The sequence below is a fragment of the Epinephelus fuscoguttatus genome, linkage group LG1, assembly GCF_011397635.1.
Source record: "Epinephelus fuscoguttatus linkage group LG1, E.fuscoguttatus.final_Chr_v1".
NCBI classification, from domain to species: Eukaryota; Metazoa; Chordata; class Actinopteri; order Perciformes; family Serranidae; genus Epinephelus; species Epinephelus fuscoguttatus.
In genome coordinates, this window is record NC_064752.1 from 14,361,239 (window position 1) to 14,388,041 (window position 26,803).

Here is a 26,803-nt window from a genome sequence, read left to right on the forward strand (position 1 = left end):
TACCATATATATCATACATTTAATGAATGTAATGAATTATTTAATATTATATAGTTAATAGAATAAATTTATAATTTTTCAATAATCGGTTCAGGCACTGTTTAGGCACCCATACTGTCTTAAAAGTGTTGTTTAGCACCATTATTATAAATGAATTTCCCTCAGCAGCCTGGAACTTTCTCAAATTCCTTCGTTCATCTCTCAAAATTAAATCTTTATGTCCATAAACATGTCAGTGCCGTCAGAATAACAAGTCCTTGTGTCATTGTCTACAAACAAGAGAGTCAAAATGCTTAGTCATGTTGTCAATATAACTGTACTCAGTATTTTCTAATGTGAACTACAGTACAGGCCAAAAGTTTGGACACACCTTCTCATTCAATGCGTTTTCTTTATTTTCATGACTATTTACATTGTAGATTCTCACTGAAGGCATCAAAACTATGAATGAACACATGTGGAGTTATGTACTTAACGAAAAAAGGTGAAATAACTGAAAACATGTTTTATATTCTAGTTTCTTCAAAATAGCCACCCTTTGCTCTGATTACAGCTTTGCACACTCTTGGCATTCTCTCCATGAGCTTCAAGAGGTAGTCACCTGAAATGGTTTCCACTTCACAGGTGTGCCTTATCAGGGTTAATGAGTGGAATTTCTTGCTTTATCAATGGGGTTGGGACCATCAGTTGTGTTGTGCAGAAGTCAGGTTAATACACAGCCGACAGCCCTATTGGACAACTGTTAAAATTCATATTATGGCAAGAACCAATCGGCTAACTAAAGAAAAACGAGTGGCCATCATTACTGAGTCACCTCTGCTTCTGAGGATAAGTTCAGCTCAGATCAGAGACCAGATGAATGCCACACAGAGTTCTAGCAGCAGACCCATCTCTAGAACAACTGTTAAGAGGAGACTGCGCGAATCAGGCCTTCATGGTCAAATAGCTGCTAGGAAACCACTGCTAAGGAGAGGCAACAAGCAGAAGAGATTTGTTTGGGCCAAGAAACACAAGGAATGGACATTAGACCAGTGAAAATCTGTGCTTTGGTCTGATGAGTCCAAATTTGAGATCTTTGGTTCCAACCGCCGTGTCTTTGTGAGACGCGGAAAAGGTGAACGGATGGATTCCACATGCCTGGTTCCCACTGTGAAGCATGGAGGAGGAGGTGTGATGGTGTGGGGGTGTTTTGCTGGTGACACTGTTGGGGATTTATTCAAAATTGAAGGCACACTGATCCAGCATGGCTACCACAGCATCCTGCAGCGACATGCCATCCCATCCGGTTTGCATTTAGTTGGACGATCATTTATTTTTCAACAGGACAATGACCCCAAACACACCTCCAGGCTGTGTAAGGGCTATTTGACCAAGAAGGAGAGTGATGGAGTGCTGCGGCAGAAGACCTGGCCTCCACAGTCACCGGACCTGAACCCAATCGAGATGGTTTGGGGGTGAGCTGGACCGCAGAGTGAAGGCAAAGGGGCCAACAAGTGCTAAACACCTCTGGGAACTCCTTCAAGACTGTTGGAAAACCATTTCAGGTGACTACCTCTTGAAGCTCATGGAGAGAATGCCAAGAGTGTGCAAAGCAGTAATCAGAGCAAAGGGTGGCTATTTTGAAGAAACTAGAATATAAAACATGTTTTCAGTTATTTCACCTTTTTTTGTTAAGTACATAACTCCACGTGTTCATTCATAGTTTTGATGCCTTCAGTGAGAATCTACAATGTAAATAGTCATGAAAATAAAGAAAACGCATTGAATGAGAAGGTGTGTCCAAACTTTTGGCCTGTACTGTATGTCCAAGGTTTTGATGATAATGATAGGAAATGCACAAGGCTACACTTCTTTTGTGTGTCATACATTAGTTCCAACAGTACACAGTTATACATTACTGTATGTGGGAGACTGTTTGAAAGCAACTGGACTGGATTCACATTCATACAGTATGTACTAGGGTTGTCACGATACTAAAATTTCAAACTTGATATCGATACCCAGGTAAATATTCAATACATTCGATACATTTTCGATACAGCAGCAAAAAATTAAGAGGCATGTCATTTTTTAAATAAAGATCAGAACAGTAACATCAATGATAACAACAAAAATTCCCCCCAAAATAAATAACAACCAGAAACAAGATCTGTCCATACAAATGTATTTATCTACAGCCCTGTTTGTTTTCTGTGCTTCTGGTGAATTGGCACCATATTTTCGTTGCTGATCAAATAGAGTTGGTGGTTTCGGCTCAGGATGCTCCTGTTTCTACCTCACTATGTGATCAGAGAACCAGGGGTTACGGGAGAAACCAAACGTTTTTTCAGCTTCAATCTGTGACTTTACAGTTAACATAACTTTTCAGACACACATAATTGTGTTGTCCTGTTAAACTAACATTGTCTATTAATGTTACAGACGGCCATGACAGGTAAAGCTTTCTGCTTAGCTCCCACATTAATGTTAGAAGTTATATTTTAGTTTGATACTGGCGACACCAGCTGCTCAGCTGCTAGTGAGGGGAGGGGCTGTACCTGCTGTCTGCAGCTTGCTGTGTTCACTTCACTAAATATTTCCAAGAGCGCTTTTTCCTTTATCGTTTTTGACCAAAACTGGCTGCTCTGATCCTCCTGCAGCCACGCTGGCCATATTACAGCAACAGAAATGTGTGCATGCATGCACAGCGACGACAACAAGCCGGGTTGCAGCGAGGGCTCTGTGCCTGCCAGACGCTGCCTGCACAGCGCATGTCCGTCGGACCCGTCGCGCGCACCCGACAGGTGCTGAGGTGGTGTGCACTGTTAGTATCGATACTTTTGTAAATTAGTATTGTATCCGGATACAGCGTTTGAGTATCAATATTTTTCAGAGTATTGATACTTTTGACAACCCTAGTATGCACTGTAATTTGTTGACAGACCATGTCATTGCAACACAGAAAAGAAAAATACAAAGTCTGTTTTGCAGCGCTGCATAGTACAAAGGAAAATGATACACAATACAAATGTAAACACAGGAAACATCCCTCAGGCAGAACTGTACATGAAGCACTGTATGGAGAATTACTGTGCAGTCTTTACCTCCTGACCTGTGAGCAGGCACAGCGCCAGCATTTCAATTTTGGCTGGGCTATTTGATTACAGAAATGTTTGTTTTCCAAGTGGTGAGTCTCACTAAAATAGAAATGACTGATATTGTGCTGTGGAAGCCAACCAGCACGTCTGCTTGATTATGACACTCTTTTTGTGAAACATTTTCAGTGCACAGATAGCTTATTATTTACCCGTGACAGTTTGTATTTATTACAAGCTGCACACATGGGTATATTGCTCAAATGGTGCGAAAATGAAACATGGTATTCTATCTATCATGTAGACCAACACATCCATTCATTTAGAACACTGACATTTCATTGTATTTAAGGAAACAGCATTTTGTTTGGGTGATCTGGCTGGATAATTATTTGTATAAGCTTGCAGAAAGACAAAGAGAGAGATTGACTGCTGGGTGAGGTAGATTGACTTTTAACAAGAGCGAGAGAAAGAGCGGTGCATTGCGCTGTCAGATGACAAGCTTGTCTCAACAGCAACGGTCTATGCTTTCAAGGCAGTATAGACACAGGGCTCGACATTAACGCTTGCCTGAAGCAAGTACACTCTGTGTTCAGGCAAGTGTAATGCCTCATGCTGTTGTTCGATCAGGCAAGTGAAGAATATCTGTGATGTTTGTAACGTTATCTGATAATAAAGTGTCCACTATATCACTGATGCTGAGCTTTTCCAGCTGAGCTGCATGCACATCTGTCTCACCACCAAGGGTTGAAGAAGACTGATGGGTAAAATCTGACATACTGGACACTATAGTAGTTAACTCTGGACTCTAAGCTGTGTTTTTGACTTGTCAGCCATTCAGAGGCTGTGTTTCTGATTTGAAGTTTATTTAAAGGCTGAGTTTTTAACCGGTTGACCAGTCGGAGGCTGTGTTTCTGATTTGCAGACTATTTAAAGGCTGTGTTTCTGATTTGCAGTTTATTTAAAGGCTGAGTTTTTAACCGGTTGACCAATCAGAGGCTGTGTTTCTGATTTGCAGACTATTTAAAGGCTGTGTTTCTGATTTGAAGTTTATTTAAAGGCTGAGTTTTTTACCGGTTGACCAATTGGTGGCTGTGTTTCTGTCTTGGGAACCAATTAGAGGCTGTGTTTCTGATTTGCAGTTTATTTAAAGGCTGAGTTTTTAACCGGTTGACCAATCAGAGGCTGTGTTTCTGATTTGCAGACTATTTAAAGGCTGTGTTTCTGATTTGAAGTTTATTTAAAGGCTGAGTTTTTTACCGGTTGACCAATTGGTGGCTGTGTTTCTGTCTTGGGAACCAATTAGAGGCTGTGTTTCTGATTTGCAGTTTATTTAAAGGCTGAGTTTTTTACCGGTTGACCAATCGGTGGCTGTGTTTCTGACTCTCAACCAATCAGAGGTTGTATTTCTTACGTTCAACCATTTAAAGGTTGTGTTCTTGATTTTTTGACTAATCACAGGCTGTGTTTTTTGACTTGTGGACCAATCAGAGACTTTATTTCTGACTTTTTGACCAATCGCAGGCTGTGTTTTTGACTTACGGACCAATCAGATTCTGTGTTTTTGACTTGTCAACCAGTCATTGTGTTCTTAACTTGTGGACCAATCAGAGATTGTATTTCTGCCTTGGTGACCAATCAAAGGCTGTGTTCCTGACTTGTAGACCAATCAAAGGTAGACCAAGCACTCATTGGTCAAGACTTCAGACAAGATAATAGCGTATCAAATCTTTGAGAAAGGGTAACATTTGGCCCACCTGAACACTATGCCCTTCTGTGAGCTCTTTCAGACAATTTTATAATCGTGGGTTGAGCTAAAGCTTCACACATTCCCATCATAAGTAATAGCCAAGATTTACCTGAGAGCAATACATCAGTTCAGGAAACACTTTCTAAAAAGTCTGATAGAAGTGTATAGATATATTATCTAACCATTTTGCATGTAACAACGTATGCAATTAACTAATGCTAACGTGCTTTTGGGGGGTAAGACTATTCAACAGAGAACCAGTATAATACATTTTGATCAACATAAGAAATTGATAATGTAGGAAACCGGAAACAGTGGTGCATAAACATTTGCATGTGGTTTTAATGAGTGAGAAATTGATTTTATGACGTACAGATAATGCAGAGGCTGAGCAAATTGTTTTGAGAATTTCAGTCTTGATCTGAGGGATGTACCAAACCGACTGAGAAACACTGTAACTCTTTTGGACAACAATGAATGTGTCTGGCAGAGAGGAATAAGATATAAAGTATCAGGCTATGGCAACACAGGCAAAACTAATTAATAGGACACATAAACTATTGTCTTATATAACAGTAAAAGTATAAAATTCCACACGTAAAATAAATATGCTGTTTGAAATTGTGAAGCTGTTCATTTATATTTTATCTGCGGGTTTGTGAACAAGCAAGACAAGAACCCTTAAAAATATGACTGTATAAAACTAAACACAAAAGGATGAAACTGAAACTGCAAACAGGAGAAAGCACGTTTCTTCCACGCTGTAGAATAAACTGATTATGAGACACACAGCGCCTAAATCTTGAGCAGTCAACCAAATAATTGACTGAAGTGATCGCTAATGCTGTAAGACATCAAAAACCCAGTCAAGTTGATATAAAAGTAAATGATCTGCAGTGATTACATACTTTGACTAACTCTTTGTAGTCTTAAAATGTGCTTTACGTAATTTACTCTTTTATAAAACCCAGGTGGAAGGGTTAATTTCCTGACATGGTTAACACTCTCACTATAGCAGGATTGACTGTGGTAGGTACCTGTGTCAGTGCAGTCAGTAGCTCTTCTGTGACCAGCCTTTCTCATTACAGACATCGTAGTGTTAAACTTCACTATCCGCTGTGCTTCATGAGGAGAGAGAGTCTCACAGCATTTGTTTGAGGTTAAAGTGTGACACTCGTGGTGCCTCTCCACTGGTGGAGAGCTTTGCAGAGTCTCTGAGGCAGCTTTGAGAGAACCACATGGGGCATGCTGCAGAATTATCGGTGTCCTGAGAGGGTTAGACGGCTCAGCGTGATCAAAGGATAAGGAGGGAATGAGTGACTGGCAAAAAAAAAAAAAAAAGAGAGAGACCTGTCTTTTGTATGTGAATGAAGGAGATGTAATAGCGATATTGATTAATGTGTGAAGGAGCGGTGAGGTAGAGCAGGGACACATCTCATAGGCTCCTTATATCTCCTGCATATTAATGATGTGGGAGCAGCAGGAAACACAGCAATGCAGATAAACCAAGCGTGTGCTTTGCTTTGTCATCCAAGCATCTATTTTTTAAACCGCTTATCCTGTTCAGGGTTGCAGGAAGCTGGAGCCTTTCCCAGCATGCATTCTGGTTAGTGGTGTGGGGGGAGATTTTCTTTTGTATGATGAAAATAAATACAACATAGAATAGGGTCGAGTGTTTTGAGGAAAATATCTAATTGTCTTTGGCTGTTTCCTGGAGGCAGTTAATACCAGTGTAGACCCGGTAGACATTGAACTCACGGGGATCAGTAGAAAGGAATCATTTGGCCATGGTAAAATAGTACAGACACCCGCATACAGAGAACATAAACCAGATAACAGAGATTTTATTCTCTACTTTGTCCAGCTCAGGGATGGGCAACCTGTGACTCTTTAACCCCTCTCCAATGGCTCCCTGTGGCTTTAAGGTCCTTTTTGGACATTTTAATTTTCATTAACATTCCCCAGTTGTCAAAATGTGTAGCCTTGGGGCGCCCCATGTATAAGGCTGTTGCCGCAGTGGCCCGGGTTCGACTCCAGCCTGTGGCCCTTTGCTGCATGTCAGTCAGTCCCCCCCCCCCCACCCCCCACGCTTGTCTGTCCTATCCATTAAAGGCTAAAAAATGCCCGAAAAAATATCTTTAAAAAAACAAACAAAAAAAACCAAAAAAAACAAAGTGTAGCCTTTACATTGAATTAAAAAAGGTGTTTTATCATTTCTTTAATTCAAATGTGCATCGTATGCCTAACATCTAAATTTTGCAGAACCTCAACAGCAGCAGTTAGTCTTGATCTCCCTAGCTTGGCTAGCTATGGATTCCAAATCCATATAATGAAGGCAAGGAGGAGGAAAATAACCAGTTTAATAGTGAGTTGACAGATACATTTGCTTTCACTGCAAGTGCTACAAAGTTCAAGTACCAAATAATCATAAATAATGTCCTGCAGAGTAGCCACCCTGTGGCAGCACATATTCATGAATGCTGATTTAAACCTATTATTAATGTTGATAGGCTAATTAGATTTAAAAGGCTGTATAACCTAATTATGCATTTTTTTTTCTGTTTTTTCCCCTAAAGTTTGCCAACCCCTGGTCAGCTCAAAGAATCAATGTTTATAAGTTACAGCTGACTCAGAGTAAATGAGTTAACTTGTTAAAGTTTTGGTAGGCAATTTTCTGGAAGAGGCAAAAAAAAAAAAGAGGAAGAATTTGAAAATAAACCCTCCTCCTGTAGCTCCCTCTTCTCCGTCCTAAGCCCCTCCCATGAAATGATCACAAGCATATGTACAAGCTTCATACAGTAACCCAGTTCACATACATTGATCTATTTAATATTAATTCACTGTGGAGTCCTTTCTCTGTTTATCAGACCACAAATGAGATCCCACCCTTACTGCGCCGCATTTCCTAAAGCTAGAGACTACTTTGCCGGGAGGAGAGCGGGCAGTAGCCTTCAATAAGTGGCTATCGCAATGTGAATTTAGCCAGTGCACACACCAGCACTGGGTGTCACGTGGGCTGGGTCTAACCTGTGTAAGGGCAGCAACAGAAAGTTTGCTGATTCCTTGGGGAGTCGGGCTGGATCAGACCCCTGGTGCTGGGGTTTATGCTGGCTGAATTCGAGTTGATGTCGCTTTCTGAAGGTCTGTGCCTATAAAATCTCTTTGAGATGCCACATTGTGATTTGAGGCTCTAGGTAACAACATTAGCTACATAAACATGTCCTTAGACATTGAAACATTGAGTAAGTGAACATTTTTGTCCATCTCTAAAAGCTGACATTGACATACTTTTTTTTTTTTTTTCGTTTATTGTCAGACGCTACTTCAAACTCTTTTTTGGGTTGCTTTACAGTGTAGCCAGTTGTTGCAGATGCTTGAATAGCAACTTCCTCTGCAGGACTCTCCTCACCGAAGGGGAGTGCTCTCACATTTGCATTTAACCAATAGGAATGCCCTCCTGTGATTGGCTATAGTCTCCCATCACAGGTCCAATCTTCCAAAGCTGGGAAACAGAGTCAAAAGGAGGTGCAGAAGTCTTGTTTTCACTCAGTCCATTTGAATTACAATGATCCCCTCAAAACAAATTGCCTACCCCAACTTTAACACATGGATGTTAAAATTTATCACTAAATTCTTGGCTGTTGCATCCGCCCAAATTGTGTTTTGTTTTGTTTGTTTTTTTTTAAACAACTAGTCTTTTTTCTAACTGATTAATCAGTCAACAGCAACGTTGATAACAGATTGTTAATTTGTGATTTATTAAGTGAAAAACATTTGCTGATCGTAGCTTCTCAAATGTAGGAATAGTTCGTACATATATTTTCAAACAGGTGCATAGGACTGCATAGGATTTACAAGGATTTAAAACAGAGAAAAGCAGCTGATGTAAAAGACTCCTGCACACAAAAATAATAATTTTAATGCTGCTGCAATGTTTTGGTGACTAGACCTTCATCAGGCAAACAGTTTTGTAACAAAACTGTTGAAGGGCAATGGTCGCCTGGTGAAGGTCTAGTCACCAAAACATTGCAGCAGCATTAAAATTATTATTTTTGTGTGCGGGAGTCTTTTATATCAGCTGCTTTTCTCTGTTTTAAATCCTTGTAAATTCAATATCTTTGGGTTGTAGTTGGTAAAAGAAAGTAATTTGGAGAAATCATCTTTGACTCTAGGACACTGTTGTTGCCATTTTTCCCACATTTTTTCATATGTATATGTTAAAGTCTAAAATAACATCAATCAAATTCTACAGATTAATCAATAATTAGAAATAATTGTTGGTTCCAGCCCTAAAATGACATGAGAAGCAGCTTTAGCTGTAAATTCAGATTTTATAAGATATAAAGTCAAATTTTAAGATGAACCAAATAATGAAAAAGGAGCTGCACACACAGCGCCAGTGTCAGATTAATTTAAGAGGCAGCCCAACTGTTTTGGCAGGAAAAGACTGAATGGCCTGTGGCCAATCGCAAGCTAAAAAAAATGGTCAAAGGTCTGAGCCCACACACACTGTCACAAAATGTCTTGTGTGACACCTCAGAGTGGAAGACACCCACACTTTGCTTCTGCTTTGCTTAATCTGAATGGATTTCTCTGAAAGCAAAACGCCAGCCTGGAAAATGTGTGCGAGAGCGCCAAAATGCCAATGAAGAGGGAGCTGGAGAGAGAGAGAGAGACGCAGGAAAAAAGGGAAATGGTCTTATGGAGAAGAGACAATACAAAGTTAGTGTGGGTGGCCTGCCAAGCCTGCAAGAGAAATATCACTCTCACACCCATTCTGGCTCGCAGGATTCCCCATGGCACAAGCATGTCGGCCAAACTGTGACAATCTCTGTCCAATCAAGGCCCTGTGGCCCTTAATTACTGAGCCGTAACCTCCAACAATAATTCATGCATTTCAAAAGCTCATGAGATAATCGGGGGCATTAAAACGCCTCTGGTCTGCAGCGAGGAGCTAGAGATGTAGTAAATGAAAGATGGCTAACAGAAAGAGACCTTTGCTGATTTGGGGGCGAGCACTCTTTCAGATTGAAGTGGCTGCTGAAAATTGCTTGCACCTTAAGAAGTCAGATGTTGCATTAGAAAATAACTGTCTGTCACAAATATTTGGTCATGCGTCACTGGTATCCACATGTCCAGAACATTAACAGAGGCTACAGTAGAATCTATACGTCAACTCGAGCTGCCACACTGTCAGTGAATAGAAAACCTTGAGCTATTTACATGCATGCAAGGCTACATTTGTTCTAGGCTCTGAGCCAGTAAATGTGAATGTATTTCCATAGAAACACTCAATATATCATAATAAATAAATGACTTAACATCACACCACAGGTAAGATAATGAATAAGGGTAATTATGGTAATTATACACAGGCAGGTACAAGGTTGGACATGTATTTACAATGGATGTTTCCTGTTGTCACCTTGTTCCATTTAGTGTTTGGGCATTCAGCAAGATGAATTCCTTTACAACATATATTTTTCTTCAGGGCATTTTTTTCTGTTGACTCTGTGTTGTGCTGCCTGTTGGTGACACGCTACTTTTCCATAATGGATGTGTAGTCCAAACTGTAGCCAGTAAACAGACGTATGACCACAGCACATGCATGTAGGATTATTAGTGGTCACAACATCAAAGTGTGATTGTGTACTTTTTATTATTTTAATTCCTCAACTGAAAATATGTGTGTATGAGAAACCTTTCATGGTAGAAATAATATGTTTTCTTTGTTAGAGAAGGAAATTCTCAGATTATTATTTTGGCATAATTTCCTCTTGGTGCTATTTTGGTTTTACCATAGTCTCTGTGAATACTGGATTCTGAGTGACTCCCGGTTGTCCATTAAAACCTGATTAAGGACACCTACTAAGTAGCTCCCTTGAAACTGTCTTGTCACCGTTATGAACTGACTATATAACAGTCTGTGTCTGATATGAGTAAACAGCAACAGGGACACAGTCAAAGCCTCCGCTGAAAATTTATATTCAACACTGAGTGCAGTCCTTCAGTGCCTCATCCTCTGAACATCACAGGAGAGCGACTTTAACACTCAAGCTGCAAAAAGTACACTGGCCCTTTGAACTTAGTGATTCTTTACATCACATCAGAGATCATCTCACATCCCGTTCGCTTTTCAACTTGCTACTTCAGGCTGCTGTTAAGTTAGGCACAGTGTATAGTTTGTACATGAAACTCTTGATATTGATTTGGGGACAGTGACATGGCAGGATAGTGAGGTATTCTCGTTGTTATATTTACTGTTTGTCAACCGTACGCAATGCAAAGGATTTGATGATCTGGCTAGCAAAAAGTTAGCTTTCTGGCTCATAGTTGAGTCAAAGGGTCCTAGGAGCAGAGCGGACCAGAAATATATCCAAGTCTTGCCAAGTCTTGTGTCTATGGTTCGTTCTGTTTCCTGGAGTAGTGAGCAACGTTTCCATTGCATAAGAACCTTAAAGGATGTAATGATTGTTACAGGTAGTAGTTAAACCCTCACTTTAGATAATAATTGTAAAAACGCATTAAAATGTTAATGAATAATCTTAGTTTTTTTTTCTTTGGCAAGTGACCATGGTTTAACAAAGATAATGTTCAGCAAGTGTCCATTGTCAGGGATTAATGGCTGACGGGGACATGTAAATTGTCTGACATGCAACCATCTTTTTCTTACATTCTGTTACTGTGTCTCAAATCGCGTACTTCTGTACTTACACTTAATATTTTGAGTGCATAAGTGCATTCACACTGAGAAGTATGGAAAAATGCAGTGCACTATGAGTACCCGGATGGTGCACTCAAAACGGTCAAGAAGTTGAGTTTGGACCTATGGACACTTCTCGCCCTCAAAGGTCACCATCTTGGCTACGTAGCGGAAGGGGAGGGACCGAGGACTGTGCGACCTTTAACGTCGCTGCATTGTACAAATACATGTGTTTTTTGCACTAAGCACCACTATACTGTTGTCGGATATAAGCCAGCAGTATGTTTATTGGGTTAATTTAGCAGTCTGTAATGATTTGGTACCGCAAACGATAACGCAAATGCTAATGCTAGTTTGCTAACTAGCTAATTTGCGGTCGTCATTTCCGGTGAGTGCACAACGACCGTGTTTGGTTTGAGACAACACTACTCTGTCGAAATTCGCGCACTACGCCAATGAGTACATAGTGCACAAAGTATACTACATAGAAGTGTACTAAGGGAAGTATGTGATTTGAGACAAATCATGTGCTTCCTGATAAAGGCCACGTCTTTTTTTGTTTTTAAAACGGTTTCGTGATTTCCCCAAAAGAAGAAAAATCTGTATTTTTGAACTGTTATTTTTTTATTAAATGTATTTGTTACTCTGTAGGCTGTTGCCAAATGTGTCTTGTTTTGTACAGTGTGAATTCAGAAAAGCTTTCTAGCTGATGTCGGGTTCACGCTGGCTGTGCCGCAGCAACGAGCTCTGCAGCCAGTTCACATTCTGCAGTGACAGCTTTGATATTTGGTCTATTTTTTTCTGCAAGCTGCGAGCTAATATGGCAATAAAAGCACTGATAATCTATTATGAAAGACATTCAGGCTATATTAGACATGATAAAATGATGTGATTATGATAAATGATAGAATATGCACCCCATGGTTTCACATATTTGTCAGTTGTGTCTAAAGAAAAAACAAAAGAGACAAACGGACACACAGAGAGACACATGCAGACAGAGATGGAGCTGTACGTGTGATTTGAACAGAGCAGAGGAGCAGAATTGCCTGCGGACTGGCACAGAAAATGCGCCTCATATATCCTACATATAAGGGTGCTTCTGCGTTGGGTGTGAACATGGCGTTAGAGTACATTATCCAAACAAATTGGCCCATTTATAATTCACATTTAAAGTTTTAATCTTTCTAAAAACTGGCACAGAAGTGGCGCAAATGGCACATTTTTGCTAAATAAAAAGCTCCACATCAGGTATAATGTTGCCACATACCATCAGGTAATTTTGCATCCACCAGTACAGCCAGTGTTTCAGAAATTTCCGCTGCACATCCCCATCGTGTGCCCATTAACTTGCAAAGCTTAATTAATAATTCCATTTGGCATGTTTATAAATACATGCAGCTCTATCATTAGCTCATCCCTGGTAATTAGTCTACTGTTAATCTCAACTGAACACACCTGCTTTTTATAATCTCTTTTGCACATACAGCACATTTACACTGAGACGGCTTTCGGATTTGAGGCTCGTGAGGAGAAAGGAGAAGTTGGGATTGGCATGCTGTATCTCCTTCTCAGACCCCACCTCCTCACAGCAATTAACAGTCACAAAAACCTATGGAACAACCTGGGCCAGGATTAATAAACTCCTATCACCAGTTATTACATTGAGCCTATGAGCGGATTATCCCCGTCCTGTGAATGGATGTCTCTATTTCCTGCTGCTCTGATTCCTCACCGACTTAATTCACAGTTGGACACTCAGCCGAGCGGGTCAGGATTCGATCACAATGGAACGTATATCCATGTTTTAAAGTTGCTAATGGAAAATGGCACAGGGCCTATAGGTCATGATTAATGGAATAGACATGCAGGTCCAAGGCCTAATGTGAACAAAGTCACTGAGAGGGAAATCCAGGTGTTCCTGCAACAGAGACAAGAAAGAGTTTTTGTTTTTAACTGATGAGATTTCCCGGAGGAGAAAACCTTGCACTCCAGATATTGGAATTGATTTGCTCCTTTGCAGCGATCCAGATATTTACCTTCTAGCTAATTGCAAGAGGCAAGACTCATTCAGTGTAGAAAGAACAAGACTGAGGAGCGATGCATTTTCTTCTACGCCTTTTGGACTGACGCCACACCCTCCATTTAAAAAGTTCAGCTCACTGCAAGCGCACAGAAGTGTCCTGTCCAACCTGAGCTGCTCTCCAAAGTGGGTGTGACACGAGGGTACAAGTGTCGAAAACACACGTTTTAGTAACTGTTCATAAACAGAGTAGAATATTCAAGTAAATCTATAATTGGGTTTCATGATGGCTCTCTTCAAAAATCTTTTTTTGGCACTATTATGGATATTAGTTGTCTGGGACAAGCACTAAATATGCTGCTTCATCATCAGCCTACTTCAAATAAGGACCAGGGACAAACTCACAAGTGGATAATTCTTTAAGCTGGACCCGTTCATTGAAACCACTTGAGTCTTTAAGTGAACACATTTTTCTTGATTGCATGATGTGGCTGTTAGAAGTACTGATCATGTATTTAAATACACTCATGAAACCCTTTTCAGCCTCCCTTAGGATTGTTGAACTACATAGATATGAATGTGTGACTCAACCTCGCACTTGACATGTTTAACAATGAGCCAAATGAGTGACCACACAGGATGCACCATGCATGATTCAGCTGCGTGTAACCACACAATACATCATAATGAAGTATGTGATGTGACTAACATACATGTATCTGTGTCCTACAGATCAGGAGCGGATAGGAAAGGACTCCAACTACGAGCAGGAAGGAAAGGTGCAGTTTGTGATCGATGCGGTCTACGCTATGGCTCATGCTCTGCACAACATGCACCAGGAGCTCTGCCCGGGGAAGGTGGGCCTCTGCGCCAAAATGGATCCCATCAATGGCACTCATCTGCTCAAGCACATCCGCCGTCTGAACTTTGCAGGTTGGTCACGTTTATTATAATTAGAGTATTTAAGTATTAAACCCCTGGCAACACTGAAAGAATATAGATTTAATTACCTCATAGGGATGTTTCAAGAACCTTTACTTTGGTACCAAATTGACGCCAAAAATCAGAACTCATTTTCCTTCAGTATCAGAGATACCAGGGATGAAATCCTTCCAGACCTGATGAGGCAGCATAAATGCCTTCAGTCCAATCCAAATTAATTATATAGCACATAAAAACAACAGTTGTGTAAGTGCTGTACGATGAGAAAACAAAACAGGAGAATATAAAAACAGAAAATAAATGACACAGGGAAAACACAGAGATCATCACAGTTAAGACACAAGTTTTAAAGAGACAAGGACAATAATATGAAAAAAGCAATGCTCATAGTGATTTAAAAACCAGAGAATAAAAATGTGTTTTAAGACATGATTTAAAACAGGCAGTGTCAGTGCCTGCTAACATGTAGAGGCAACTCGTTCCAGAGTTTGCGGGCTACAACTGAGAAGGCGCGATCTCCCCTGTGCTTCAGTCTCGATCTTTGGACAACAAGAAGCAACTTGTCAACTGACATGAGTGACCTTTGGGGAGGATGTATGTTTTGTTTTTTTTTCTTTAAGATTATTTATTTGGCTGTTTGTCTTTTTTTTAAAGGACAGCTTTAGATTGAAAGGGGGGGAGAGGGGGGATGACATGCAGCAAAGGGCCGGGGGTTGGAATTGAATCTGAGGCCGCTGCAACAAGGACAAAGCCTTTGTACATGGAGCATCCGCTCTACCAGGTGAGCTACTGGACACCCCGTGTCGTGTGGTCGTAAAAGGTCAGAGAGACCAGTTTGGGCCAGCCCCTTTATTGACATGTAGGTACACAATAAAATCTTAATCTATGTCTTCAAGTGTCCAGAGGCCTGTACTACAAACCAGGATTTGGAGTTAAAGAGGTAACCTCACCCTTATGCTGAACAACTGACCTGCACCTGAGCAGGTTAACTTCAGAGTATCGGTTCACAGCCTGTCAACACCCCACCCTCTGACCAATCAGATCACTGAAAAAAAAATGAATCCATGGACAAAAGTCCAGAGTCTCAGTCAAAAAAGCATAGCCTATATATTGTTATAGATCAGTAGAATCATTTCGTTGCTCCAGGGCTCTGTTTCCACTGGCTTTAAACCAGAGCTTCTAATAAATGGAGAACTCGTTTACAACACTAAACACATGATTTTAGCACTGTTTGAAATTATGCAAGGTTTATTTTAGTCCGCAGTGACAGTGTTGCTGTTTTACACTCTGATTTCACCACTGCAGCTCAAAATAACATGAGACACCAAAAACTGTTAATTGGCTCCCATTATTATTAATGCAACATATGAGTCAGACAGACCTCATCAGTCATTAACTACTTTTCCACCTTTTACTTCAGTAGCAGAAACGGTCTAGTGTTTTACAGTATGTGACATATTCAGAGGAGTTTGTCAGCAAAAACTCTATATTAATGTCACGTGTAGCTCAGTGATACCTACACGTAATTTAAGTCTCGGCCGACAGTGTACTTTTGGATAGTATTTACAATATTTCTACATTTTTCGTGATAAGATTAAAGAGTATTATTTACTGTACATCCCACATCACTGACTTTTACTGTCTTGCAGTTGCAGATACTTTCAGTACCGTTTCATCTCAATCGATAGGAAGTAACCTTCTTCATTCATGGTTCTGATGATGTTGCCCTTAGTTAACACCCACGCTTCTTTTACGTGAACAAGCTTGCAGCTGGATAGGAAAACCCAGAGCTAACTGAACTAGTTGATAGCCAGCTTTGTAGTACTTGTTATCCAGATGGCCAGTGTTAGGGTTAGTCAAACCAGATAACAAAAGAAATTGTAGGTAAGTTGAACTGCCTTTGTAGTACAGGCCTCAGGTCTGCTGATAAATTCCGAAGGAAGAAGAAGAACAACATGTGGGAGATGGAGACAAGTGCAGCTGGAGAGACAACTTCGTCTTGTCTCATCGAAAAGAAATAATGTTTTTTTCCAGAGGTCAGTGTATTTTGTTACTTCTTTTCGATGGGAGCACCGCGTATTTACACTTAGCTACTAACAGCAGCAATGTGACAATGCACTGAGTGTCTATCTTGTTCTAAGCGCTGCGTTACACACTGGATTATCACTATAACTTTTTACCCAGGCATCCAGTCACAGTGGAGGAGGGGTGGGACAAATACCACAAACACCAGCTGTCAAATCTTTAATGTACAAGTGCTGAAGAACATCGAGGGAGGAGAAATATGTTGACATAATGAAGGCTATATATGAACAAATGTTTCATCTCCCACAAAATCTCATGAGCCCACACAGACTGGTACTTTGTGTCAGAGGGGAACCATCTGTGATTAATAACAAAATTTGAATTAGATTTAGATTAAATATTATTAACAATAGAGTGTACATGGAATTTATTATTGTTTTGTTTTTGTTTTTTACCGTAGTATTGAATTGAGTATCAAGAATCGTGGAATTTAACTGATATTGGTATCGACTTATACATTTCTAGTATCGTGACATGCCTGTAACCTCATGTATTTTATGTGCATTACCTTGGAAAGCATTTATTGCACAATCAGATAAAGATTTTACACACACAGACATCATCAACATCTCGTGGGTCACAACCCAGCACCAGCAGTGACTATGTTCTGTTGTATGACCCATTTTCCATTTCCTCCATGTAGCTCTACACCCAGCTATCGGTCAAATTCACACTCATGACTGGCATATTAATAATTAACTGCTTTCACACAAAGAGCAGTGATCCAGAGTTTCATTATATAGACACTGCCTTTTAAAAGCAAAGCAATTTAAGACAATTAAAATTCCTTCTCTGAGACTTGAGTATGCAGTGTTTGTACAGATAAATTATTCATTTGAACTCCTGCTCTTCAAGCTAATTTGTCATTCCAGTATCTACTTGTTGCTTTGGCAAAATGTCAATTCAATGTTTAATTCATATCTGAGAAGTGAAATAAAATAATTTTTCCTTCAAAAAATTGAATGGGTGATTTTGAAGGCTTTCCTGTCACAAAAGATCAGCGACATTTTCATAACGACAGCGTGGATGCCACTCTATGAAGTGGCTCCTAATGTTGTCTGGACTGCACCACTGCTGCCAGAGCGAATCACAACCCTGTCGTTCTCTGCTGGACACACGAGCAGAGCATCTCACTTCCTGCTCTTGTATCTGCTCTGCTGTTGTTACAAGCGTCGTCTCGTTCTTAGCTGATTAACTTCCATTTGAAGCCTTAAGTTTACTTGTGAGTGTATGGAAATGTGCGGAAGATGAGTCATAGTCGTAATGAACGAGCCCACACCTCCGATTCATTCAGTGAGTGAAACAGTTGTGGTCTTGTGCTTATTGATGGTGGTTTTTACCAGGTGAAGAAACAATCAAGCAATAAGAGCTTTGTTGGCAACAGAAAGGGGGACGTCATTCTTATAGCTTTCCAGCTTCTTCCATAAACCACAGAAACATTACCACAAATCTACTGATGAACGTGGATGAGATTGACGCAGCTATCCTTCAACCTACAGGAGACACAACTCTCAAAGTGACATGTTTGTTTGATCATCCTGAAAAACCTTAAGTTAACTGCTCCTGGGGTCTCATTTAGAAACACTGCGTACACACAAAACGAGGCCTGAAGGAGGCGTACGCCACTTCCCACACAAAGAGTGTGATCTATAAAAACAGCCATGATGGGAGAAACTTTGACCCATGCTTACAGACATTTTGGAGACGAGTAATTGGCAATGCAGATGGAGAGGTGGAAGCCTGATTGTAGAAATTGTCGAATATTTTTTGCCACATACCAGTTTTGGCTTTTGTTCAAATGGACATTTTTAGTATGGATCCTTCACACTGGTTTATTAATGAGACCCCTGGTGACCTCTACTGCAGCTTGTGTGTTGACTGATGCAGGTGTGGAGGATAAGATATTCACTAGAGACAAGAACATGAACAATCCCTCCTAAAGAAAAAATGGCTCACTGTAATGGACACATTGTCAGACTTAACAAAGGTCAAACAGTCTGAATTATCAGGCTGGTGATATTAATATTAATGTACAGCATCCAGTAGGCAGGTGTGAGAACTGTGTCAAGGTATATAACAGATTTATATATAATTTATTATATCTGCTAGAATTGTTCAGACTATAACATAGTATTTGGCCACTGCTTTGGTGATTACTTCCATTTTGGAGGTTCTTCCTGTAGCAATCAAGCTTCTGGTTTGGCCCGACAGTATGAATGTGTGTATTAGGGATGCATTATATATATGTCAGGCCGACAATGGGACATTTTTATAATTATGCATTATTTGGATAATTAATATTTTAGCCGATAATCAGCGTCAATAATACAAAGCCAGTCTGCTTTTATTGACTTAACAAGGGTAGCATCTACACACCTGATACAGTGTGGTCGTACATGTACATCTAAACTTGGTTTGTGAGCCGCCAATAAACTCAGAGAAGAAGAACAACAACTGCAGCACGCTGTCAGGAGGGCAAAACATGTTGAGGTGTGGACGTCTTTCACAGTTCCAGAGGAAGACAACAGAATTGTGCTGAGGGTCTGATCTCCGACCACCCAACACGTCACTAGATCAACAAACATCCTGCGGCTGTTAAGCAGGTTAGACACAGCGCTGAAGGATGGTCTCCAGAGTGTTAACACGAGCTAATTTGCAGCAGCGGCTAACATCCAACACCAAGCTTTTTAAAGGCTTGACTCTTTTAGCTCTTGTAGCTCAGTCCATAGGGACTTGGGCTGGGAACCGGAGGGTCGCCTATTCGAGTCCCCGTCCGGACCAAAATATGGAGCGTGGACTGGTGGCTGGAGAGGGGCCAGTTCACCTCTTGGGCACTGCCGAGGTGCCCTTGAGCAAGGCACCGAACCCCCCAACAGCTCGGGGCGCCTCACCAAGGGCAGCCCCCTCACTCTGACATCTCTCCACTTTGTGCATGTATAGGTCCTGTTTGTACATGTGTGTGTCTTTCGGACCTGTGTGTAATTGACAAGCAAGAGTGAAAACATTGAATTTCTCCTCAGGGGATTAATAAAGTAAATAAACTTAACTTAAACTTATCTCTGGCTGCGTGTGTGTGAAACACAGCCACTTGTCTAAGTGTTAATGTGTGAGGTGAATCAACAGTGCATCACTATTCTACTTGGTACTTGTGGGCTAGTTTATCATGGAGAGGTGAGATGGCGCCTGCGTGTGTTTATAAAAATGCAGCGTGATGACATAAACATTTAATACACCAGATGTGACGCAGACCTTTCGATGTTCATACGAGTCAGCTGTCAGTGGTTGTCTCTGTCAGTAGAGACTCCACTCTACAGTGTAGTTTATACACTTCACTGGAGAATCACACAGTAACACTAGGCCTCATCATTTCCTTCTCTCTTACTGTAAACTATAAATTTGTTACTGATTAGAAGTCATTTTACTTTCACATCCTTGTATTTATCATATTCATCTGTAGTGTAGGGTTATATGGGGGCAGGGGGCGATGAGGGTACACCATTTGTCTTTCTCACAGCCTAATGTTGGCAGGTATGAAGAGTCAGAACTGTTCTTTGTTTTTGTTGTCTTAGCACTAGTGATGTTAGTTGGGTTTGGGTAGATCAAGGCTACGGAATATTAAATTCTCCTTATTTTCTCACTACATCTCAGCCTTTTTTACCCTCAGGTGCACATAAACTACAGGTTCTTCTTTTCTACTTCTTTTTAAAATAAAAAAATGTGAAATTATCAGTTATCGGCCACGAGAAACAGGTAATTATCGGTTATTGGTATCAATATCCATATCGGTGCATCCCTCGTGTGTGTAAATATATCAGGATTACTATGGGTCCTAGAAATCTATTAAAGTTTGTCAAATTTGCGGGAAAGAAATCAAGGCCTTGAATGTTTCTGTAGATAAACATAAATAGATGTAGGTCATTGAAAGTGTCTGTATTTATATACTTTGTGCAAGTTCTTTCCATTTAAAAAAAAAAAAAAAGTCAGTAAATGTTTTGTTTCACCGTCTGCACACGTGTCTATTGCAGTTGAGTCATTGTTTCACACGCCACCACCTACACAGCACAACTGAGAAATGTTCACACATCCAAGTCTCTCTCTTTTTAGTTTATCTGTGAGCGTCTGTAAAGCCTGCTCGTTCACAATATTTAACTTCACAGTTTTCAAAGAGTAATCAACCTCGATTTGTGTCTCAAACTATGCCGAAAAGTCCTTGAGAAGTCTTTGAATTTGATGTGTAGGAAGGTGTGGAAACGTTGATACATAAGGTGTATATGATGCAGATTTATGTCCTTGGTATCCAAACAGCATTTCTTTGACAAAAACCTCAACACTCTTTCAGCCCGTGCTAACCTGACTTGATCAATGTAAAGCCTCTAAGTAATAAATCAGGAAGAAAATGTAAACAATCTCCTTCAACAACAGTAACAACCATTAAGATGCCCTTAACCTTCAGCTTCACCAGCTGAGCCGCTCAGAATCCAATAGCACGCAGGAGAAAAACGTCTGATGGACTGCTGTTCACAACAGGCAGTGTGTTGGCTTCAGTGGTTCTCATGGTGCGCTTAAGACAGCTTCTCTTTTCTCCAGACAAAACTTCTTGTGTATCTGATCGTCTCTGTCTAGATAAATAAGGTTTATACAATTGACTACAAAGGGACGTGTTAGTTTTCCATTTGCAAACTGTATGAAAAGTTGTATTTCATTTACATATTATTTGTTTTCACAAAACTTAGCCTGGCACTAAGTTCAGAGTTTTAAATGGAACCATCGTGGGGAAACGTGGCAGCTTTTATTCCTCCCTTTTGGTACAAATGTTGGATTTATTCTGTAATGTTTGGATTTTGGGGCCAAATAAAACAAAATATTTTCACAAAAGATGTCAAACAGTGAGCGTGAAATAAGTCCATGAGGGATTAAATATTCCCAATTGTTAGAAATACAAATATTACAAGAGCACCAGGTAAATATGATGTGCAGAAATAGAACTGCACCTCTTACAAATGTATAGATTGGAATTGCATCCACGACAGAAATCAACTTACTTTAAATTTTATTGTTTGCTCAAAGAACAATGAGTGGTGCCTTTTATAAAGTGGCTTCAGTGAGGTTTTTGGCCCGTAAGCAGGGACATAAAGCTCCAGTGCAGTCGATTCTTTTGAGCTGAATTTTGTTCCAGGCAAACTGTATTAACGTTACAGCACCATCTGACCAGAGGGGTTGCCTTAAGGTTACACTACACTCCATCTAATTGCATCAGCACACAGCAGTATATTGAACTTGTCCAGATACATAAAACAACTCAACTGCTGAGACTGGACTTGCTGGATTTTGTTATTAAATTTTCAAAGACAATATTTATCTCTGCATTGTGATATTAGTATGTTACACACCAGTGAGCACACACACACACACACACACACACACACACACACACACACACACACACACAGCAGTCATCCCTTTTTTCCTTACAAACAAATAGCAATCGCCAGAAATGCATGTAAAAGTAGGTCATTTTCTTGTTGTTGTGATGAATCATTCTTGAAGCTGAGCCAGCAAGAATCTATTGTTACACATATCTGTTTGCTGTCAGCAGTTTTAGCGGACATCTGCTAAAAATAATTCACATTTCTTCCTCTGCAGAGCTGCACAGCCTCTCAGGAGTCCACACAGACCATATCTGTGGCAAATGTAATGTGTCTTAGGTTGCATATGTAAAGAAAGTCAGTTGATAAAGGTCAAATGGCAAACTTAAAAACCAAAGGCGCTCATAGTGGCCATACACCTGGCACACTACAAAACCATTTATCTATGATATCTCAGCGGGCTGTCAGGGTCTCAACAGGGGACACAGTAAGCTAGCTGATGACAGATAACCTTTTAGAAAAGATGAAAAGTGACCTGACAAAAGTCGCCAGTCGGGGAGTTTCTGTGAGCTTTCTCAAGAGCCTTTATATTTTCTACAATCCTATATTCCACACAGATTTATCTAGTGGTGGAAGGCAATGAAGTGCATTTACTCAAGTACTGCATTTAAGGGTCCAGTGTGTAGGATTTAGGGGGATATACAGGTAGACATGGTAAATAATATTCATAACTATGTTTTCAGTTGTGCACAATCACCTGAAAATAACAGTCTTGGTGTTTTTGTTACCTTAAGGTGCTTTCAGACCTAGAGTTGTCTTACTTTGGTCTGAATCAGAGACTAATTTTGTTACAAAGTTGCATAATTGCCTAGAGTTGGTTCGTGTTCTCACGGCAGCATTTACAAGCAACCATATAAAATGCATTGTGTGAGAAAGCTGCTCTTGATTGCTCAGAATTTCCATGTGGGAAAAATCCAGGAAGTAAACAAAACGTTGAAGAAGAGAACACTTGCAAGATAAATGTGACACTTTCTAATGTCACAATGGAGGGACAACTACGCAGGTTGATTTTAGCGCTGCTCATCGTGGACTATATTGCTGTCATTGTTCATTTTAGTCAAACCATACAGTTTGAAAACGAGGCGCGGCTCCAACTAGAAAACAATGTTTTGATGCATTGGATGTGCTGAATGTGCATATTAAGGCAGTACAGGAGGAGGTGCACATTAATAATCCTCCAGGACTGTAACATGCTCATGTTTAACCCAAACAATGTGTCATGTGACTGCAGTTGGTTCGGATCCAGGTCGGAACACCTTCTCATCACAAATGAACCGCACCAGAGTTCTTCTGTAACCAGACTGAAACCACCTCTTAAAGAAGGTCTCAGTCTGCTTGTTTTGGTGTGTACCCGTGTGCAATTGCTGTGTTCACACCTGCTCAAATGAACCACACTTAGGGGGCAAATGACTACTACTCAAGTGCGATTAAACCAAACCAAACAGGGCAGGTGTGAAAGCACCCTTAGTATGAGCGGTGTATATCTACATACGAAGTGGGTCCTCTTCCACAGAGTCGACCATGTCGTTTCTACAGTAGCCCAGAATGGACAAATCCAACACTGGCTCCAGAGAGAGCCATTCGTGTTTTTGCGTCAGCCACCATAGTTCCCCATGTTTATGTCTCAGCAGGATCTGGAAAACCCATGCATTCATTTTCAGTTGACTCGACTACTGTAACAGTGTCTTTATTGGTCTCTCTAAAAATCATTCAGACAACTGTTGCTGATTTAGAACGCTGCTGCTCGAGCCCTCACTAAGACCAAGAAAGTGGATCACATCACGCCACTGAGGTCTTTACACTGGCTCCCTGTCTGAAATAGAATCAATTTCAAAATACTACTGTTGGTTTATAAAGCATTGATTGGTTTAGGGCTAAAATACATTTTTGACCTTCTGCTACACTGTGAAACCTCCAGACCTCTAAGGCCATCTTGGACAGGTCTGCTTTATGTCCCGTTAGTTAAAACTAAACACAGAGAAGCAGCATTTAGTTTGTATCCACCACATATCTGGAATAAACTCCCAGAAAACTGCAGGTCCACTGCAACTCACAGAAGACTTTTCTGTTTGCTGCTGCCTTTTATTAAATCATATATTCATTAATCGCTTACACTGCACTTTTATTCTTGTATTTTATACCTGTCTTAGTCTTGTTTTTGATTTTATTATCCATCCTGTAGCTCTTTAATGGTGTTAAAATGTGTTTCTTTTGCACTTTGAATTGCCTTGATGCTGATATGTGCTGTATCAGTGGTTCCCAACTGGTGGGTAGCGGTCCAAAAGTGGGTTGTGGGTCCATTCTGAATGGACCTCAAGTGACTCGCAAACGTGTCTAGTTTGTAGAAAACACAATTAATTTCGAAGTTTTAAGTGCTGTTATCCTCTGTAGAGTGAGTGACTAACAGACAGCTACTTGACAGAGACAGCAAACTAATTGAACGACTTCACCAAACACAAGTATGACACTGCATATATTAAACTGTGTGGACCTTGATCTGATGCCTAAGGAGAGATCTGGACCCAGAGGCTGGACCAGTTGGGAACCACTGTGCTATATAAATTAACTTGCTTTGCTTTACAGGCTTTGCACATTGGAGAAGTTTCATTTAGTTGCAGTCTGCAACCTCACTGCTAGATGCCACTAAACCCATAACACTATACCGTGAAGTACAAAGTCAAAGTACTTGTGCTTCACTTGAGTATGTCTATTTTTGACAGATAGATAATTTATTTATCCTGAGGGAAATGAATTACTTAATGCAGCGTCGTACTTCTGCTCCACTACTTCTCAGAGGTAAATATTATCTTTTTTACTCAACCACATTTGTCCAGCCACTTTATTTACTTTTCGGATTACAGTTTTTCATCCCTGTCTCGTTCAATGAAAACCATATATTTCCAAATTCATTGATTTCAAATGTACATTAAGATAAGCTTTTATCTGTCCCCAGGTGTTGCAGAAAATTCAGATAAAATGACAATAAATGAAATGAGAGGTATAAACAACTTCAAGGTATACGAGTAGGAGTAAAGATAATAAACAAACGAGCAATTCAAGATTAATTTAAGAGGTAAAGACAGGTATGATGTGATTTTCTCTAATGAACTGAAGGATTAAGTGGTCCTGTAGGTCCTTATTAAATACTCCCACTTCTAAAGCTAAATAAACTATTTAAACCCCCTCTTGAATCAGCTGGAAAATGCATCATCACAAAGCTGAAAACAGAGCGGTTTCTCTAATAAAATTTGACATTTGAGATTTGTGGTTCTCACAGGACACCGGCTACAAACATATGATAATCTTTTAGACAAGTGGTTCCCAACTGGTCCAGCCACGGGGTCTGGATTTCTCCTTAGTTGTTAATTCAAGGTTCACACAGTTTAATGTATTTAGTGTCATACTTGCTTTTGGCCATGTTGTCGAGCTGGTTTGCTGTCTCTGTTTAGTAGCTGTCCATTATTCACTCACTCTACAACAGGAAACAGCACTTTTAATAAAAGCTCTGTGCTGGAAATTCACAGTACTTTAAAATAAAATGTGTTTTCCATTCAGGATGGACCCGGGACACTATTTGGAGCATGACCCACCAGTTGGGAACCACTGATTGAGAATATGATGCATTACAGTAGATTAAACTACCCAGCAGCATATAAAGGAGTTAAAATGAGTGCAGCCTTAAACATCTACAGCAGTACAATGCAATATACACATTAATGCAGCAGTAAAATTAAAACAAAAGCATATCTAATAGTAAAACACTGAACATTTTTCTGCAGAATGAATACTTTTATTTTCAATACTACTTTGAATACGAAACTAAGTTTTGAATGCAGGACTTTAACTTTGAGTGGAGTGTTTTCAAAGTGTGACATTGGTACTTTTATGTAAAGGATCTGAATACTTCTCCCTCCGCTGGCTGTATCTAAAGTTGTAGCTTTATTCTAAATCACCAACTTTTTAAGTGCTCATTTGCTCATTCAGCTGCAGCTGACAAAGCAGAAGAATCGAACACCTCCAGTCCATCTTTATGCACTGTTTGACTCTCTTTAGAGCTTCCGTCTTTCTTGTTCCCACCTCTACATTCAGTGTGTCTAAGAGTTGTTCAGACTTCAGTAAGCCACAATTGAATGAGGCTTCTCATCAGTGTTGCATGTCTCTTGCTATCACGTCAGGGAAAAGTGCTTTTGCTTTGCTGCAGACTAAAAAGCAGTGGCCTTTCTGCCGTCACTCTCACCAGGGACAGCTGTTGTGAGTGTGGAATAAAGGCGAGATCTGAGGGTTTTTCCACTGAAGCACACCTATCTCTCTCTTCTCAAGCGAGTGCAAAGTCTTCATTGTTGTGCAACTCAAAAAGTGCTTTTAGTAGACATGTTTTTTGCATAATGCAAAATGTCTGTTTTTCTTTCACTGGCATGACACCCGGCCCTGTTATTCCCAGAAAATATGACTGTCGGCATCTTAACATGATAAGAATGGACAGGTCTAAATATAAAGCCCATTCATCATAGTGTGGTATCCCAAAACCTGTTGTACACACACTAAGATGTAAAACTGCAAAAAAATACAGAGGCTGAGGCCGTTATTTACCTTGACAGCAGAGAGAATCGTGCTTGATTTGAAAAGGTTACTTATATAAGAGACAGGCTTTTGTTTTCCAGTTTTATATCGCATCATATTTTAGTTAAGCATCTCCCTGTTTTGTGACTATGCTCTTGTTTTAATGCGCTATTAGTGCAGGAAAAGTTACATCTTGTGGGGAGAAGATTCAACACAACCCTCCTCTTAGAAAAGAAAAGT

At 40.2% G+C, this 26,803-nt stretch overlaps 1 protein-coding gene across 3 annotated transcripts in view; it reads left to right on the forward strand.

Annotated features, from left to right (window-relative positions):
- The window catches only part of LOC125879015 (metabotropic glutamate receptor 4-like), a 277,294-nt gene that overhangs the window by 213,831 nt on the left and 36,660 nt on the right, over window positions 1-26,803 (forward strand). For all 3 annotated transcript variants that reach the window (XM_049560999.1, XM_049561738.1, XM_049562541.1), the window contains exon 7: window positions 14,283-14,483. In XM_049560999.1, the coding sequence (XP_049416956.1) occupies window positions 14,283-14,483 (201 nt within the window). The remainder of the gene's footprint in view (window positions 1-14,282; window positions 14,484-26,803) is intronic.